The sequence below is a fragment of the Hemiscyllium ocellatum genome, chromosome 6, assembly GCF_020745735.1.
Source record: "Hemiscyllium ocellatum isolate sHemOce1 chromosome 6, sHemOce1.pat.X.cur, whole genome shotgun sequence".
Taxonomy (NCBI): Eukaryota; Metazoa; Chordata; class Chondrichthyes; order Orectolobiformes; family Hemiscylliidae; genus Hemiscyllium; species Hemiscyllium ocellatum.
In genome coordinates, this window is record NC_083406.1 from 84,411,307 (window position 1) to 84,427,113 (window position 15,807).

The 15,807-nt window shown below is 40.1% G+C and overlaps 1 protein-coding gene across 3 annotated transcripts in view; it reads left to right on the forward strand.

Annotated features, from left to right (window-relative positions):
- The first annotated feature begins 7,115 nt into the window (after positions 1–7,115).
- tnfrsf19 (tumor necrosis factor receptor superfamily, member 19) overlaps positions 7,116–15,807 on the forward strand; it is a 94,556-nt gene continuing 85,864 nt past the window's right edge. Inside the window, exons 1-3 of one of the 3 annotated variants that reach the window (XM_060826087.1) lie at positions 7,116–7,359; positions 8,651–8,782; positions 15,020–15,130. In XM_060826087.1, the coding sequence (XP_060682070.1) occupies positions 8,714–8,782; positions 15,020–15,130 (180 nt within the window). In that variant the 5' untranslated portion in view covers positions 7,116–7,359; positions 8,651–8,713. Of the gene's footprint in view, positions 7,360–7,485; positions 7,580–7,651; positions 8,371–8,650; positions 8,783–15,019; positions 15,131–15,807 lie in introns of those variants that run through there. The other 2 variants (XM_060826088.1, XM_060826090.1) reach the window with 2 other exon arrangements.

Below are 15,807 nucleotides of genomic sequence, written 5' to 3' on the forward strand. Positions count from 1 at the left end.
TGGATCGAGATTTGGCTAGCAGATAGAAAAGAATATATTCAGAAAGAAAGACATTGACAAGTGAGGTGCTGCAAAGGTCAATATTTGGCCCAGCTATTCATATTATATCAATGATTTGGATGAAGGAATCAGGTATAATGTTTTAAAGTTTGTTGATGACACCAAAATGGTGAGGTGGATATAAAGAGGCTTCAGGGTGGATTAGACAATTTGAGTGGGTAAGCAAATACATAGTAAATGTGGTATAAACATAGGTAAATGAGAAGTCAACCACAACAGTAACACAAACTGAATGGCAAGTAGTAATATGGGGATAGATTGGAAAATGTTTGTGTAAAAAGAGACCTGAGTATCATTGTAGACCAGACTCTGAAAGCAAATATGCAGGTACAGAAAACAGTTAGGAAGACAAATGATATATTGGCCTACATTGTAAGAAAGGTAGAGTACAGAGCAAGAAAGTCTTATTGTAGTTGCACAGACCTTTTGTGCAACTTTAGTCTCCTAACATAAAAAATAGATATATTTTCCCCAGAGCAAGTGCAGTGAAAGTTTACTAGGCATATTGTCCTGGGATCGCAGGCTTGTCATATGAAGAGAGATTGGGTCAACCAAGTTTACATTTACCAAAGTTTAAAAGAATGAGAGGACATCTCATTGAAGTGCATACATTTCTGACAGGACTTATTGTAGTAGACAAATTAATAGGGCTAAAGGCAGATAGGTTCCCTGGTTCTGATGGATTGTCTCTCGGATCCAATAAGATGTAGCTACAGAAATAGTGGATGCATTGACTGTACTTTTCCAAAAATCCTTAGATTCTGGAAAAGTATTGGAAAATTGTTAATGTGACATCCCTATTCAATAAGATAGGGAGGCAAAAGCAGGTAACCATAGGCAATGAGATTATTTTCCATATTTGTAGTAAAATGTTGGCATCAATTATTAAAGAAGTAATAGCAGAACATTTGGAAAATCACAATCAAATCTAGCAGAGTCAGCATAGCTTCATGAAAGGGAAATCATGTCTGACTAATTTATTAGAGTTTTCCGAGGAAGTCTCAACTAGAGTGGATAGAACAGAACCAGTAGATGTATTGTGGATGGACTTTTCCAGAAGGCTTTCCAGAAAAGGTTAGGTCATACAGCCCACGGTGCTGGAGGTAGAATATTGGCATGGATAGAGAACTGGCTCATGGACAGGAAGCAGTGAGAGGGAATAAGAGTTTTTTTCAGGTAGATGACCAGTGTCCAATGAGATTCCACAGGGATCTGTGCTGGGACCACAACTGTTTACAATAGATATCAATGAACTGGGTGGGGGGAAGGGCGAACTGAATGGATTGTAGACAAATTAGCAGACAACACAAAAACAGATAGAAAGGTAGGTTTGAGAAGGATACAAAAAGTTTGCAGAGAGAAATTGATACATTCAGTAAGTGGGCAAAAAGTTGGCAAATGGAGTGTGATGTGGGAAAAATATAAAACTCACACCAGGTTATAATCCAACAGGTTATTTGGAAGCACTAGCTTCGGACACAGGATTTATAGTAATATGATCCTGCCCCACTAGCTACTTGATAAAGGAGCAGTTCCCTGAAAGCTTGTGCCTCCAAATAAACCTGTTGGACTATACCCTGGTGTTGTGAGTTTTAACTTTGTCCACCTCAGTCCAACACCGGCACTTCCACATCATGTCCCATGACATGGCAGCAGATATAAATCTCCTCAGGTGTAAACAGCTTTGTCTTTAACGCATATCCTTGTCACACAATTTCCATCCATGAAGGCTTACAAGTAATTTGAAAACCACAGCGTGCTTAATGCAATGATGGACTATTACTGTGAAATGACACAAATGTCTCCAGGTGATCACTAATATTAACTTGAGGTGTAAAAGTTGAGCATCCTGATCAGCTTCATTGCCATAAGCAATAGGTTGTGAGCACATCCCAGTGGTCTCAACTCCTCCTCCAGGTTAAACTTACCAGATGGATACAGTCTTCGGAAACACTGGTGCTCTCAGATCTCCACCAAACTAACTATAGATGCTCTCACACTGGACCTGGATAATCCATTCTGTGAATATTAGGCTGCATTCTTAGCCTTATGTGGCCTTCTTGCCCATGTTCCATCACACCATGATGAACCTGGTTCTCCTGAGACCATTGGGGCCTCATTCAATGTGATTGAATCTGTGTCTTTCTTCCGATTGCCTCCTCACTGGGAGAATTAGATCAAGGGTTCAGAATGGTTTGATGAGTTTTGGGATGTCTGATAGTCAAACAGACAATCTGCAGACTCTGCTTGTTTGGGAAAGATGAGTTTGTAAATTGAACTGTTTAGAGACTAGTGTGTACTGTCTGATATTTCAACTTCACTTCTGCATGTCCACAGTGAAGTCTCTTGTTTGGCACCATTCTGAAATAGATCTATCACAAGTCAAGGTTCATTATCTAACATCTGTCTATTTGGTGTATTTGCTTTCAGTTAAAATGTGAGCAAAACTTGTTGCATGTCACAACCAAGTGCGGAGGGCGAACACCTTCCCTTTTACAACCCCAATCAGCTGAGTTAAACTAATATTATTATTTCTTTTGAGCACATAGATATTACACTTCAAATAACATGTAGTTCACTAGTGTATGTCACAGTTATTTACCATAGCTTTCTTGAATAAATGAAAAAGGAATTTTAATACCCACTAAAAAAAAAGTAACATCATATTCATGAAGAAAAAGTCTTAAATTTAGAAAGGAAAATGGCTGTATGGGCAGAAAATAAAAGTCATGTAGTTGAACACTCCTTAGGGTTAATTAGATGTTAGATCCTTAATTGGGATCACAGTGGTTTAATGGTTATATTGTCAGCAGTAGTTTGAGTTCTTTTGAGTTCTTGGTGAATAGTTGTTTTACCACTTTATTATTTCAATGGATGTTTTATTCTGAAATTATAAGAGAAACTAACTCTTGATACCACAAGTTAATATTTTCTTCTCTCTCTGTTGTACTGCACAAAAGCAGCTATTAAAATATAGTTCATTACGTATCCTGATGTCGAGCTTCATAGTCTTCTAAGCTGGTTAGTTGAGCCTTTCACCTCCCAGTTTTTGAAATCACCATTCACCTGTGAATTAAACAGGAGATAAATTTCCTGTCACTGACTCTGTTGCCTGTTTATTCCATGGGTCTCACAAAGCTGTGGTCACGCGATCAATGCAGCCATGATTCTTCTTTTTAGAAATCTATTTTAGTCCAAGAAATGTTTCAGGCATAACAAGCAGATGGTGGAAGTTAAAAGTTGAAAGCCCATACCTTCATAATGTGCATTCTAAAGCAAAGTAAATTGACTTGGCGCCAGAAAATTTCAAATCAAAGTGCAGCACTTCTGTGAGGCTACAGCCTTTATCAAATCACTGAGGCAGGGGATTTACAGCATGCACACTCACTGATCATTTCTCTTGGCTGGGGAATCCAGAATGTGGAAGTACAGCCTCAGTACAAGGAATTGATCATTTAGATCAGGAGAAATTTCTTCAGTGCACTTTTGTACACCTTTGAAATTCTATGCTATAGAGAGTTGTAGATGCTTCATCATTGAATACACTTGAGGTAGAGATAAGTATATTTTTGGTATTGCAGGATAGCAAGGGATGTGGGAGTAGGTATGAAGATTGCATGGAAACAGAAGGTCAGCCATGATAATATTAAATAATGGGTCAAGCTTGATGGCCAATGGGATCCACACCTACTCTTGTTTGTCATGTCCTTATGGGAGCAAAGAGATTTTGCAGGTTCGTTCTTCAACCCAGTTGTGTTTTATCTACACTGGCCAGCTCCCATTTTCAGCTTATGTGCATCTTGCTAGAACCATTATAAAACACAACTTGTGCACACTAGGTATAACAGGATAGCATCTGAACAAAAGGGTTTGAATTTTAAGATCTGCTGAAAGAGGTGGACCAACAAAAGGGGCAGACAGGACTATATCTTGGAATGGGGATGGTAGGTGTCTTACAAGGTGAGGGAATCTAACAATGTGGTCCAACTCTATAACTCCCTCCCCCCTCTCTCTATGTGCTGCCAAACTCCAAAGCTTTATTTGAAAAACACACCCATGCCTGTCTCAGTTGACGGTGCAGTTTCCCAAAAGTACTTCAAGAGGATTTGGTGCCAAAACAAATTGGGGAAATGTTTACTATCACACTGAAAGATATGAAAGCAATTGAAAATCTTCACAAAGAAGGCTGTAAAGATATGCAAAGGCAGTCTTGAATGATTGAAGAGTTTGAACATAAAGGTCTGAGACTAATATGGCTTCATGTGGCACTGTGGCTCAGTGGTTAGCACTGCTACCTCATTGTGCTAGGAATCTGGGTTCAATTCCAACCTCAAGTAACTGTCAGTGTGGCATTTGCACATTCTTCCCATGTTTGTGTGGGTTTTGTCCCACAGTCCCAAGTTGATGATTTGGAGATGTCAGTGTTGGACTGGGGTGTACAAAATTAAAAATCACATAATACCAGGTTATAGTCCAACAGGTTTAATTGGAAGCATTAGCTTTCGGTGCGCCGCTCCTTCATCAGGTGCACAGTAGTCCCAAAGTGTGCAGGTTAGGTGGATTGACTATTCTAAATTGCTTATGATGTGCAGGCTAGCTAAATTAGCCACAGGAAATGCAGGGTTACACAGATAGTGTGGGTGGGTTTGAGTGGGATCCTCTTTGGATGGTTGGCGTGGGCTCAATCAGCCAATTGGCCCGCTTCCACTCTGTAGGGATTCTACAATTTTGGACAGACTGCAGAGGATAAAATGTGCCACTTAGTCTGCCATGTTTTCTAACCTCTATTCCTCCTTTCAGAATGGTATTGAGATGTGTGAAGTAAATACAGATCTCCTCAAACTTTCTTCTGCAGTGGCAGTGTTAGCGCTGTAGACAGTAAAACAAATTAAGCTAGATGTAAAGAATAATGCATTGGTGCACTAACTGCAGTACAACTGAGAGTTTAGCACTTTGGATTGCAATCAATGTTCTGCACGAGGCAAGTGCCTGGCATGTACTCCCTGTAATCCACTCAATTCTGGATGATAGTTAGTATGAAAAAAAAACTAGAGATAACTTGTAAATTAAACATTCTTAAAAATATTGAGAATCAATATTTCCTACATTTCAGTTATCTCATCAAAATGAAATCTGAACTGCATTGCCACCCAGGGGTTCAATCACCAATGCCTGCACATGTAGTACAATTGCTTGTGGCAACTCTTTTATCATTCAGCCAGCAATATCAATGAGTTAATCTGGCTTTTGAAGTTCACCCTAAGCAGTTGGACAAATTTCACAGAAAACAACAGGCACCACATTAGAAGTTCTTGTTTATTTGTTGTAAATGATTTGAAAGGTTGTTCATGTATCTTCTTGAAAAGGAGCAGAACAACTGCATGTCTGAAATTCAGAAAAAAAATGTGATTGTTTTCCCATTTTTTTGTTACAATGATTCTTCGGAAGGAATGTATTGTCACATTTTGCTTTCAATATGCAATACACATGGCAAATATAGAGGGTTTTTTATCCTTATTCAAGTATTTGTACTTAAAGTTGAAAAGGAAATTATACATGATTATATGAAATAGACTGTGGAGGAGGTCAAATTAGATCACACATTCAAAGAGCCACAAGATTGTGTTATATTGAATTACCTTTTATGTTCAGTGATACTTTGATACTTTTAAATGAAGATAGTCTCAAAATTTGTTTCAGTCAACAGCAGAAGATTTATAGAATAATGTATTTGTGGCAAAATAACCAAAAGCATGACTAAGTCAAAACTGTGTTAGGTATCCACAGTGTGGCAGTGCTGGCAATCTATCTGCAAATATTTGCCAAGTACAAAATCTGTAAAATTAGTATACCATGGATCCTGGACATCATAGCATCCCTACAGTGTGGAAATAGGCCATTCGGCGCAACAAGTTGATCACACCTAGACCCACCCTATCCCTACACCTGCCATGGCTATTCTATCTAGTCTACTCATGCCTGGACATTAGCTTAGCCAATAATAGCTTAGCCAATCCATATCTTCGGACTGAAATAAATCTGAAACGAAAGTAGAGGATGCATCACTCAGCTGGCCAGGTAGCATCTTTGGAGAATGAAACAACAGTTGACTTGATCAACCTGAAAAATCAGTTAGTTTGTTTTTGTAAATTCAGAAAAAAATGTGTTAAAAGGTGAGCTAATGGAAAAATCATTTCCTGCATTGATTCTAAATTACAGACCAAGTTCCCTTGACATCTTACTCGTGAATTGTTAAATTACACAGAACTGAAAGTTCATTGTAATTTGTGCTAGAAACTGTGAGCCAGAGTGCAGCACTCAGCTCCCTCCCTGGCTTCAGGAGTGCAATTATTACCAGGATTCCTACTTTTGATTGCCTGGTAACAAACCCTGTTGGAATGGTACATGTTTGGACGTGGGATTCGCTCAGTTTTGCAGGCTGGAGGCTGCTGCCCAGTATTCATGGACAAAGAACTGCAGAGCAACTGGACCCTTAGTCTCGGAGTCAACACCTACTGAACAGTGGAAGAGGGGGAAAAGGGCAGGAGAAAAAGCAAACACAAATAAAATCAAAGTCAAATTCCCTCTAAAATCCCCGCATTGTCAAGATTATGAAAAGTTGTCCATTTGTTGTCGATTTTGTAAGCACTAACAAATGGATTGTGCTTTGTCTATGGTGTGGTTGTATATAACTTTGCACACTTTCTGGCTCATTACAGAGGGAATACTCCATGCAAAGCACTTCCAACAATAAGAATCTTGAGGTCATTATCATTGCTATAAATAAGTTCGTTCACGCATTCCGACTGATTCGGCGAGATTTTCAAAGAAGCGTGAATTGACAGTAAGCAGGATGCTGCATCTGACTGCGATGCTTGTGTCTTTGTCCAGGGCTAGTCAGGATTACGTTCTCAATTTGAGCAGACATGTGTACAAAATCACTCTAAAGGAGGATTAAAGTTTTGTTCTATACTATGACCAACTTTCCCCAGGATGCCTCATTCCTAACCAATCCCTTTGCAGTCTGAAGTTTAGATGATGTCATGGGATCTGAAGAGGGAGATGAAAGGGATAAGAGTGTAACCACTGGTGCTGTGAAGTGCTTCATACACACACACACACAGACAGACACGGTGCAGAGCCACCACAGCCGCTACCACTGCACTCAGATCAAACACCCCCACCATCGCACAGCGCAGGAAGCTCGCTCGCTTTTTTTCCCTTTCGGAGTGCTACAGACGAGCAAAAAGGGATCTCCAAACGAGAGAAGAAACCCAAATACAGGAAGCGACTTTCGAGGTATCGCGCCACATGAAATGGGGTCTGTGCGCTTGCTGCTGTACCTGGTTCTCTGCGGTCTTTGATTGCTCACTGATCCCAGATCAGATTACCAGAGGGCTGCACTGCTTTCAGACGCTGCCGGGCGATCACAGGCAGAGCTGGGCTGGGGGGTGGGGGGAGAGGCTCGGAGCTGAGGAGGATGGGATGCATTTTAAAGCTTGAGCTGAGGAAAGCAAAGGCAGGTATCAAGGTGGTTAGGAGCTGGAAGAATTGGGGCGGCTTGTTGTTGAATGTGTCACCCTTTGTGGCTGGGCAGTGATTTGAACGGGGGAGGTGGGGTAAAGCTTTTAGATGTGAAGTGTTTGGCTTTCTACATGGGCGTAGAGTGTGTCTCAATGGAAGAAGCGAGCTCCCAGCCCTGGGGGATAGGAGCTTGGAATGATGGACAGAAAGTTCACCCCAAGGAGTGTGTGTGGGTGAAATCTCAGGATCCATTTGTGGAATTTTTTTTTAAGAAAGCCACCAGCTGGGCTGGAGTTGAAGAGCAATTTCCCTGAGACATACCGCAGTGTTTCTGAAGGAGAAAGGATTGTTCACAACAGGGAGCGCCATCAGCCGCTCTTTCCCAGCCCCACATGTACTCAGGCTGTCGCTAACAGAAACAAACTGTGGGACACGTGGGATTCCCCCCACCCCGACCCCAGCTTTCCCAATCCAACCGGAATTCAGGCGAAGTTGCTCAGAATTCGCTCACCACTTTGGGGAATCTGTTCCTCAAAGACTTCCTCTGTTCCCCCCTCCCCGAGCATCCAGCCAGCTGAGTCTGAGATTTGGATTCGCTTGTCCACTCGGTGTGGGGTGAACGCACACTCTGAAAGAGCAAAGCCGCCGCCTTTACATTTCATCCTATCCGCCCGGCATTGAGACCTCTCCACTCGAGTTTGTGATCAACTTCCCAAATGTTTAGGTTAAAACGATACAATTAATGCAGACGGCTGTGGGGGAAGCTGTGGATCCCAGGATTAGTTCGTAAGTTAATCAGAAGTATTGCATCCGTTTACATGCAAACAAAAAGTGGCGTTTGCTGCTGTTTAATTCTTAGAAAGGATCGTAGTTGTCCACACCAGGATTTCTTTCAAATGCACAGATTTTGTGCCGCTGTCACATGAGCAGTAATTGTTTAAGCACTTCACTTGAGGTTTTGTTCTGTTGCTGGTCTAAGGACCGATTGTTGTTTGATGCAGTTTTTAGTTATCTGTACTTCCATTATCCACTTGAGCCTTACTAGAGAGCTTCTCTTCCCCCCCAGTTTCTCTGTTTCTTGATGAGAAAGCCGAGGTAGATCTCAGTGGAGATACCTTTTACCGCAGGAATGAGAGTCGGGATGTCCCACAAACAGAAATGCATGTTGCAACACCTGCTGATCGCTTTGTTGTGTCTGGTAAGGATTTTATAATTATGTCTTTGCACCAGTCCTTGAAAAAGTCTCGATTTTCCAGCATATTTGATTAGATTCCCTACAGTGTGGAATATTACTGCATCATTACAGGGACGAACGCTATCAGAAGATTCCAAAACAATGATTATGGTATTTTACGTCCAAATATAATCGGGGTGTGCTTTGTATTAAAATATAGAAGACTTTAACCAAAAAAGGCAGATTGGTTCCTTTCTGCAGATTGAAGTGTATACTGAGAAATATGAAAAGTATTGCTACCAGCTCCAATTCTCAGGAAGCAGGTAGCACAAAGTCTCTTGTTATAATTTCGCAAAAGATTGTCAATATAGTCAGTCCAAGAAAGTAAAGACTACACTCCTTTGGCCAAATACCCATGAGCAAGAAATCCTTTCCAAACTGATATACCATTCACCCTTCAAAGTACTGAGTAGTTGCACAGATTTTTTTAGACTCCTTGTTCATTGGGAAGGGTCTGGAAAAGAGTTAGTTTATTAATAAAATTTATTCAGGACCCATTGAATACAGTCAACTTTTGTTATTGCGGATTCATAGCAGAATAGCTGTCAGGAATTTGGCTTTTGATGTAAAGATAGCTCTTGCTTGACCAGAGGGCAAATTTGTCCGAGTAAAATGTTTGGAATTATGTTTTCACTGAATCTGAACAAGTTTTGCCTTTGCCTTAGATCACAGCCAAACAGCTTCCTGTCACTAAAATATTTCAGGTCTTGAGTTATTCTTTGTTGGCAGAAACAGAACAAACAAAATATGTGAATAAAAACTGTAAAATTTACATAAAGCAGCTACTATGTGCAAAATAAATTTCCTTTTCTTTATTTTAAAATTTTCATATGAAGTAATGGTGTACCATTAAATATCATGTTAATATTTTACAGGCATTGACCTACATTGACTCCCTGTTGGGACACTCATCAGTTTATATATTTTTGCCTTTGTTTTCAAATCTGTCCTTAGACCCACCCATTTCTAATTATGTATCCTGCTCTAGCCATACAACCTTCTGGGAAATCTGTGTTCCTTTAATTCTGTGCATCCCTGATTTACTTGATGTGCTGTCAGTCTCTGTGATCTTAGGTGTTGAGCACCTAAGTTTTGGAATGCTCTTCTAAACACCTCCAGCAGTCTGCCCCTCATTCCTCCTTTAAAATATATTCTTTTAAAACCTAACTCTTTAATCAAGACTTGGATCATCTACCCAAATAGCGCCTTGAGTGATTCGATTTCAAGTTTTATTTGATAGTGCCTCTGAGAAATGTTTGTCACATATTATTATGTAAAGATTCTACAGAGTGCAAGTTGTCATTGATCAAGACCTGTTGACTCATTCCTCAATGATCTGCATTGGCTCCTAATCCCTCAATATCCCTTTTGTGTCTTTGATGCTTCCAACAAATGTTTGGAACTCACATTCCATGAACTTTGCCCCTTTGTACAGTCTTCCATCGCCTTCACCGCACCATTAGTAGCCAAGCCATCAGCCATTTTGGAATTGTCTCCTGAAACCTTTCCACCTTTCCACTCCTCCCATCACTGGAAGTCTATCCACAAAACCTATCTCATGGACCAAACTTTTGATTACCTCTTTATAGCGTTTCCTTTCATTGGGACATTTTTTGTTTTAAAGCCAGTATATGAATGCAAGTATGACTTTGTCATTCCAGTAAAAGGATTTCTGAAACTTATAAATCAATCAATTGCTTCACTTGTCGCAAGCTGTCTTAGTTGTAAGCCATCAGTATGTTAGGCATGCTAATAAAATTTAATAATCTTTCAAATTAATAATTTGAGCAAAGATAATTCAACTAGAACATTTGGTTCTAGTTATGTTTAAGTATTAAGGTGAAAGGAGCCAAGCAATGTAGTAGTAACATAAGAATTCTTTGCCCAATTAAGATGATTTTCAGGACTGGCGCTGAGCTAATCCCATTTAATTTCTAATTCAAACCGTTTCACTGTACTCCATGCTGAATTATAAATCTCTCTAATTCCTTTTGAATAAACTAGCTGAATTGTGACTAACTGCACTAGTTGATAAGCTAATTAAAAAATGAATAAAAGCTTCCAGGGTTACAAGTTATCTCTCAAAATGCACTCAACTCAAAGTTTCACCTAATTGAATACGTCAAATTGCGCTGAATTTACAGAGCAGGAATATGGTGTTTGGTCCAACAGGTCTAGACCTTAAATGCACCTCCTTTTATCTCATTTCAACTTGTAAGTTATTAATATTATTACTTCTAATCCCTTGCCCCGCATCTACTGTTGTGGCTTATATGAATCTGAAAACGACCTCCTAGTCTGAAGATATGCCTGTCTTGTCACTTTAATGTCCTATAATTTATCCCGTTGTGTACTTGGCACGTCCAATTGGGGCCATGGAAAAATGCAGCCCTTTAATTATGCAAAATGAAATCTTCCTCAGTGAGTAGTGTTTACTAAAACATAAATCAGAGTAAATGCATTTGTAGGAGATTAGGGATCTCAGAACACTGCTGTAATAGATTCCAGAACACATGATGTAGATGTTGGCTCATTGAGTCTGCTCCATCATTCACCAAGATTGTGGTTAATCTGATAATCCTGAGCTCTTATGTTCCTGTCTTTTCCATCTAGCCCTTGATTCCCTTTCTGGCTAAAAATCTGTCTGTCTCAGCCTTAAATACTCTTAATGACCCAGTCTCCACACCCTTTGCAATAAAGTATTTCACAAATTCACTACAATCGAAGAGAATTTAAGGGCGGCACGGTGGCACAGTGGTTAGCACTGCTGCCTCACAGCGCCTGTAGACCCGGGTTCAATTCCCGACTCAGGCGACTGACTGTGTGGAGTTTGCACGTTCTCCCCGTGTCTGCGTGGGTTTCCTCTGGGTGCTCCGGTTTCCTCCCACAGTCACAAAGATGTGCGGGTCAGGTGAATTGGCCATGCTAAATTGCCCATAGTGTTAGGTAAGGGGTAATGTAGGGGTATGGGTGGGTTACGCTTCGGCGGGTCGGTGTGGACTTGTTGGGCCGAAGGGCCTGTTTCCACACTGTAAGTCTAATCTAATTCCTTCTCATCTTTATCTTAAATGGGTGACCCCTTATACTGAGATTATGCCCGCTGGTCATAAGCTCTTCCATGGGGGAAACAAGCTTTCTGCATCTACCCTGTCAAGCTCCTAACAATTTTGTGTGTTTCAGTAAGGTCATCTCCCATTCTTCTAAACTCCAGTGAATACATATCAAAATTACTCAACTTCTGCTCATAAGAGACTCCCATTTTATCTGGGGTCAGCCTAGTGAATCTTGTCTGGACTGCCTCCAATGCCAGAATATCTTACCTTAGATAAGGGGCCGAAAACTGGTCACAGTATTCCAGCTGTGGGCTGAGTAACATCTTGTATATTTGCCTCTCTGCATCCATTCTGTGAAGTCTGCTAAAAATATTCTCTTTCAATTGGTCATAGAGTCATAGAGATGTTCGGTACGGAAACAGACCTTTCAGTCCAACTCATCCGTGCCAACCAGATATCCTAACCTAATCCAGTCCCATTTGCTAATACTTGACCATATTCCTCTAAACCCTCCCTATTCAGATGCCTTTTAAATGCTGCAATTGTACCAGCCTCAACCATTTCCTCTGGCAGCTCATTCCATACACGCACCACCCTCTGTGTGAAAAAGTTGCCCCTCAGGTCCCTTTTATATCTTTCCCCTCTCATCCTAAACCTATGCCCTCTAGCTGTGGACTCCCCCACCCCAGGGAAATGACTTTGTCTATTTAACTTATCCATGCCTCTCATGATTTTATAAACCTCGATGAGGTCACCCCTCAGTCTCCACGCTTCAGGGAAAACAGCCCCAGCCTGTTCAGCCTCTCCCTAGAGTTCAATTCTTCTAACCCTGGCAACATTCTTGTAAATCTTTTCCAAACCCTTTCTAGTTTCACAACATCGTTCTGATAGGAAAGGAGACCAGACTGCATCCTATTCTTCTAAACTCCAATAAGTCCAGGTCCAACCCACACAACCTCTCCCCAGAAGGAATTTCCTTCATAAATGGGACCAAGCCAGTAAACCTTCTCTGACTGCCTCCAAGCCAGTATATCCTTACCTAGTTATGAAACTGTTCAGTTTTCTAGATGTTGTATGACTAGTGCCTTGTATAGTTTGAGCAGGACTTCCTATTTTCTTACTCCATTCCTTTTGAAATAAGGCCAACACTCCTTAATATCCATTGAACTTGGATGCTTTTTGTGCTTTCTGCACAAGAAATCCCAAGTCTCTGTGCTGCAGCTTTCTGCAGTCTTTTCCCATTTAAATAATATTCAGCTTCTTTATTCTCCCTGTCAAAGTGCATAATCTCATATTTCCCACATTATATTCCATCTGCCAAGATTTTTCTCACTTACACCCCCTGATTATATCCCTTTGTAGACTTTTTGTGTCATCCTTACTCCCTGCCTTCCCAACAATCTTTGTGTCAGCTTCCCGTGTCCACGTCACTCACCTATTTTGTAAATAATTGGCGCTCCTGCTCTGATCCCTGTGACACTGCATAATTACAGCTTACTATCCTGAAAATGCCTTCTTTATCTCAACTCTCTGTCTTCTATTGGCCAATCCTCTATCCATGCTAATACACTGTCCCCAAAACCATGGGCTCTTATGTTGTTAAGTAGTATTTTGCATGGTACCTTATCAACTACCTTTTGGAAATCCAAATATATCACCTCTACTGCTTCCCATTTATCTAACTTGCTTATTACTTCCTCAAATAATTCTCATCTCTCAAGCAGATTCTTCAATATCTTTGTCATGTTGGACCATCTAATATCCTTTTATATATCACAAAGCAGCAGTTGCACAAAAATTACATTACAATTCACAGATGTTTGTTTCTGCAATGCCACTTTAATAAAGCCATGTTTATCCTTTAATTTTAAATGAATGCCAAGGATTTTTATGCTTGGATGTTCCTTAACCCCTTATATCTTTTTTCAGATTTCAACAAAACACAGTTTATATTGCTGAATTTTAACCACATATTCTTACACCTGTTTTAACTTTTTGAATTAAGTAAAATCAAGGCAACTTGATAAGGAATTACTAGAATAGCACTCAGGAGAACAAACAGGCAGTGTCTAATAATAAATTTGGAACTTAACTTGATATCGTGCTGAGGCCATTGCATAACCCAAATGCTAGGAGCTCCAGAAATAATGTACCTTTTGTCAGAGAATGTTTTGATGTTGGAAACTGCGCTGATGATATAGTATTACCTCCCAGAGCAAAGTTATGCGGGTTTGGTTCATTCTGGAATCGGCTGAGATGTTCGATGTCCCCACTTTTACATCACTAGAGGCATGAGACCATGGAGTCAAACCATGCAAGCAAACAGAGCAGACTGAAAAACTCTAATGTCAGACTGCCAGCCTCCCATTGTCCTGAAAGCAAATGGCACAGATCAAACATTCATGCTACAAGCTTTATTTTCAGTAGAACTGCTACTTTCAAGCTTGCAGTTGGAATCAATACAACATTCACTCAGACATTGATGCAATGTCAGACTTCCCCCAGCATCAACCATCAGAATACTCCAGATCTTAACACATGAAAACCAAAACTTAAAAGATTGCATGTTATATAAAGACAGGTGGCATCTTGAAAGAACAAAAAGCAGTTAATTGGTGTTGAGTTTAAAAGATATTTCCTCAAACTTTATCTGCTTTGATTCCTCATTGACTTAGGGTAGCCAGAACATTTATGCATTAATATAATGAAGAACTGCAGATGCTGGAGATCGGAAACAAGCAAAAGCTGAAATTGCTGGAGAAACTCAGCAAGTCTGACAGAATCTGTGGAGAGAAAACAAATTTACATTTATGGTTCAAAGACACATCTTCAGGACTAGCTGTGAAGAAGATATCAGTGGATTCAAAATGTTAACTGTTTCCTCTCCACAGATGCTGCCAGACCTGCTGAATTTCTCCAGCAATTTCTGTTTTTGCTTGCTTCAGAAAGTTAATACGTTTAGATTATATCTTGCTAATATCAATATTAAATATTACTTTGCAGATTGCCATTATGCATACAGAAAGGAATATTTTTTCTTAATTAACCAGTGATAACTAAGCAACAGTTTTCATCTCAACTTCAGTGAAAAAGATAAAACGCTTATGGAACTGAGGTTTTTTTTCGTAAATCTTCCTGTTTTCATTAGATTCATGAAGCTGCAGGTGAGACAGGAGACTGCCGGGAGCAGGAATACAGAGATCAAGTTGGAAACTGTGTGGCCTGCAAACAGTGTGGTCCAGGGCAAGAACTCTCAAAGGTATGAAGAGCTGAAGGATTTGTTTCTCTGGTTTCATCCTCTGTTTTCTATAATCATAGGATGCATCGTTAAATCAGATTAAACATATTATATGCAAGTTCATTCTGAAATTTGAATCTCCATTACATACACTTGCCAGCACAAGTTTTCAGTGAATGGAACTGAAGACTAGTACTGGCAGAGTACAAAACACATACCAATAGCCAGCGCTGAAAGCTGTGAGTTAATGTTCCTTCCCTTGTGTATATTTGAAACAATTAATTTAAATCAGTTGCTGTCTTAGACTTGAAAAGTGAGTGAGTTCATGTCATTTGGGTTTGTTTATGGGTCCTGGCACACAAAGGGACATTGGTTCAGAGATCACAAGGGAATACAAAAAGGTCAGGCACGGAGCCCCACTGTGCTTGGCATTGTCTTTTTGTGCATATGTAGTAAAATCAACTCTTGACACACTGGGGCTTAGACTGATTCACAAGGCTTGCTGGAAACTCCATTTGCATATGGGGCACATACTCAAGATGCAATAAAGAAATTTTCAAGTTGAAATAAAACCTGCTGTAAATGGGTCTTGAGCTCATTTTGGAATAAATTTGGAATTATTGCCAAAAAGACACACTCTGAATTGAACCAGAACTCAGTTTGCTTTTTAACCTGATGTTTTGTTTCGTGCTGTCAGA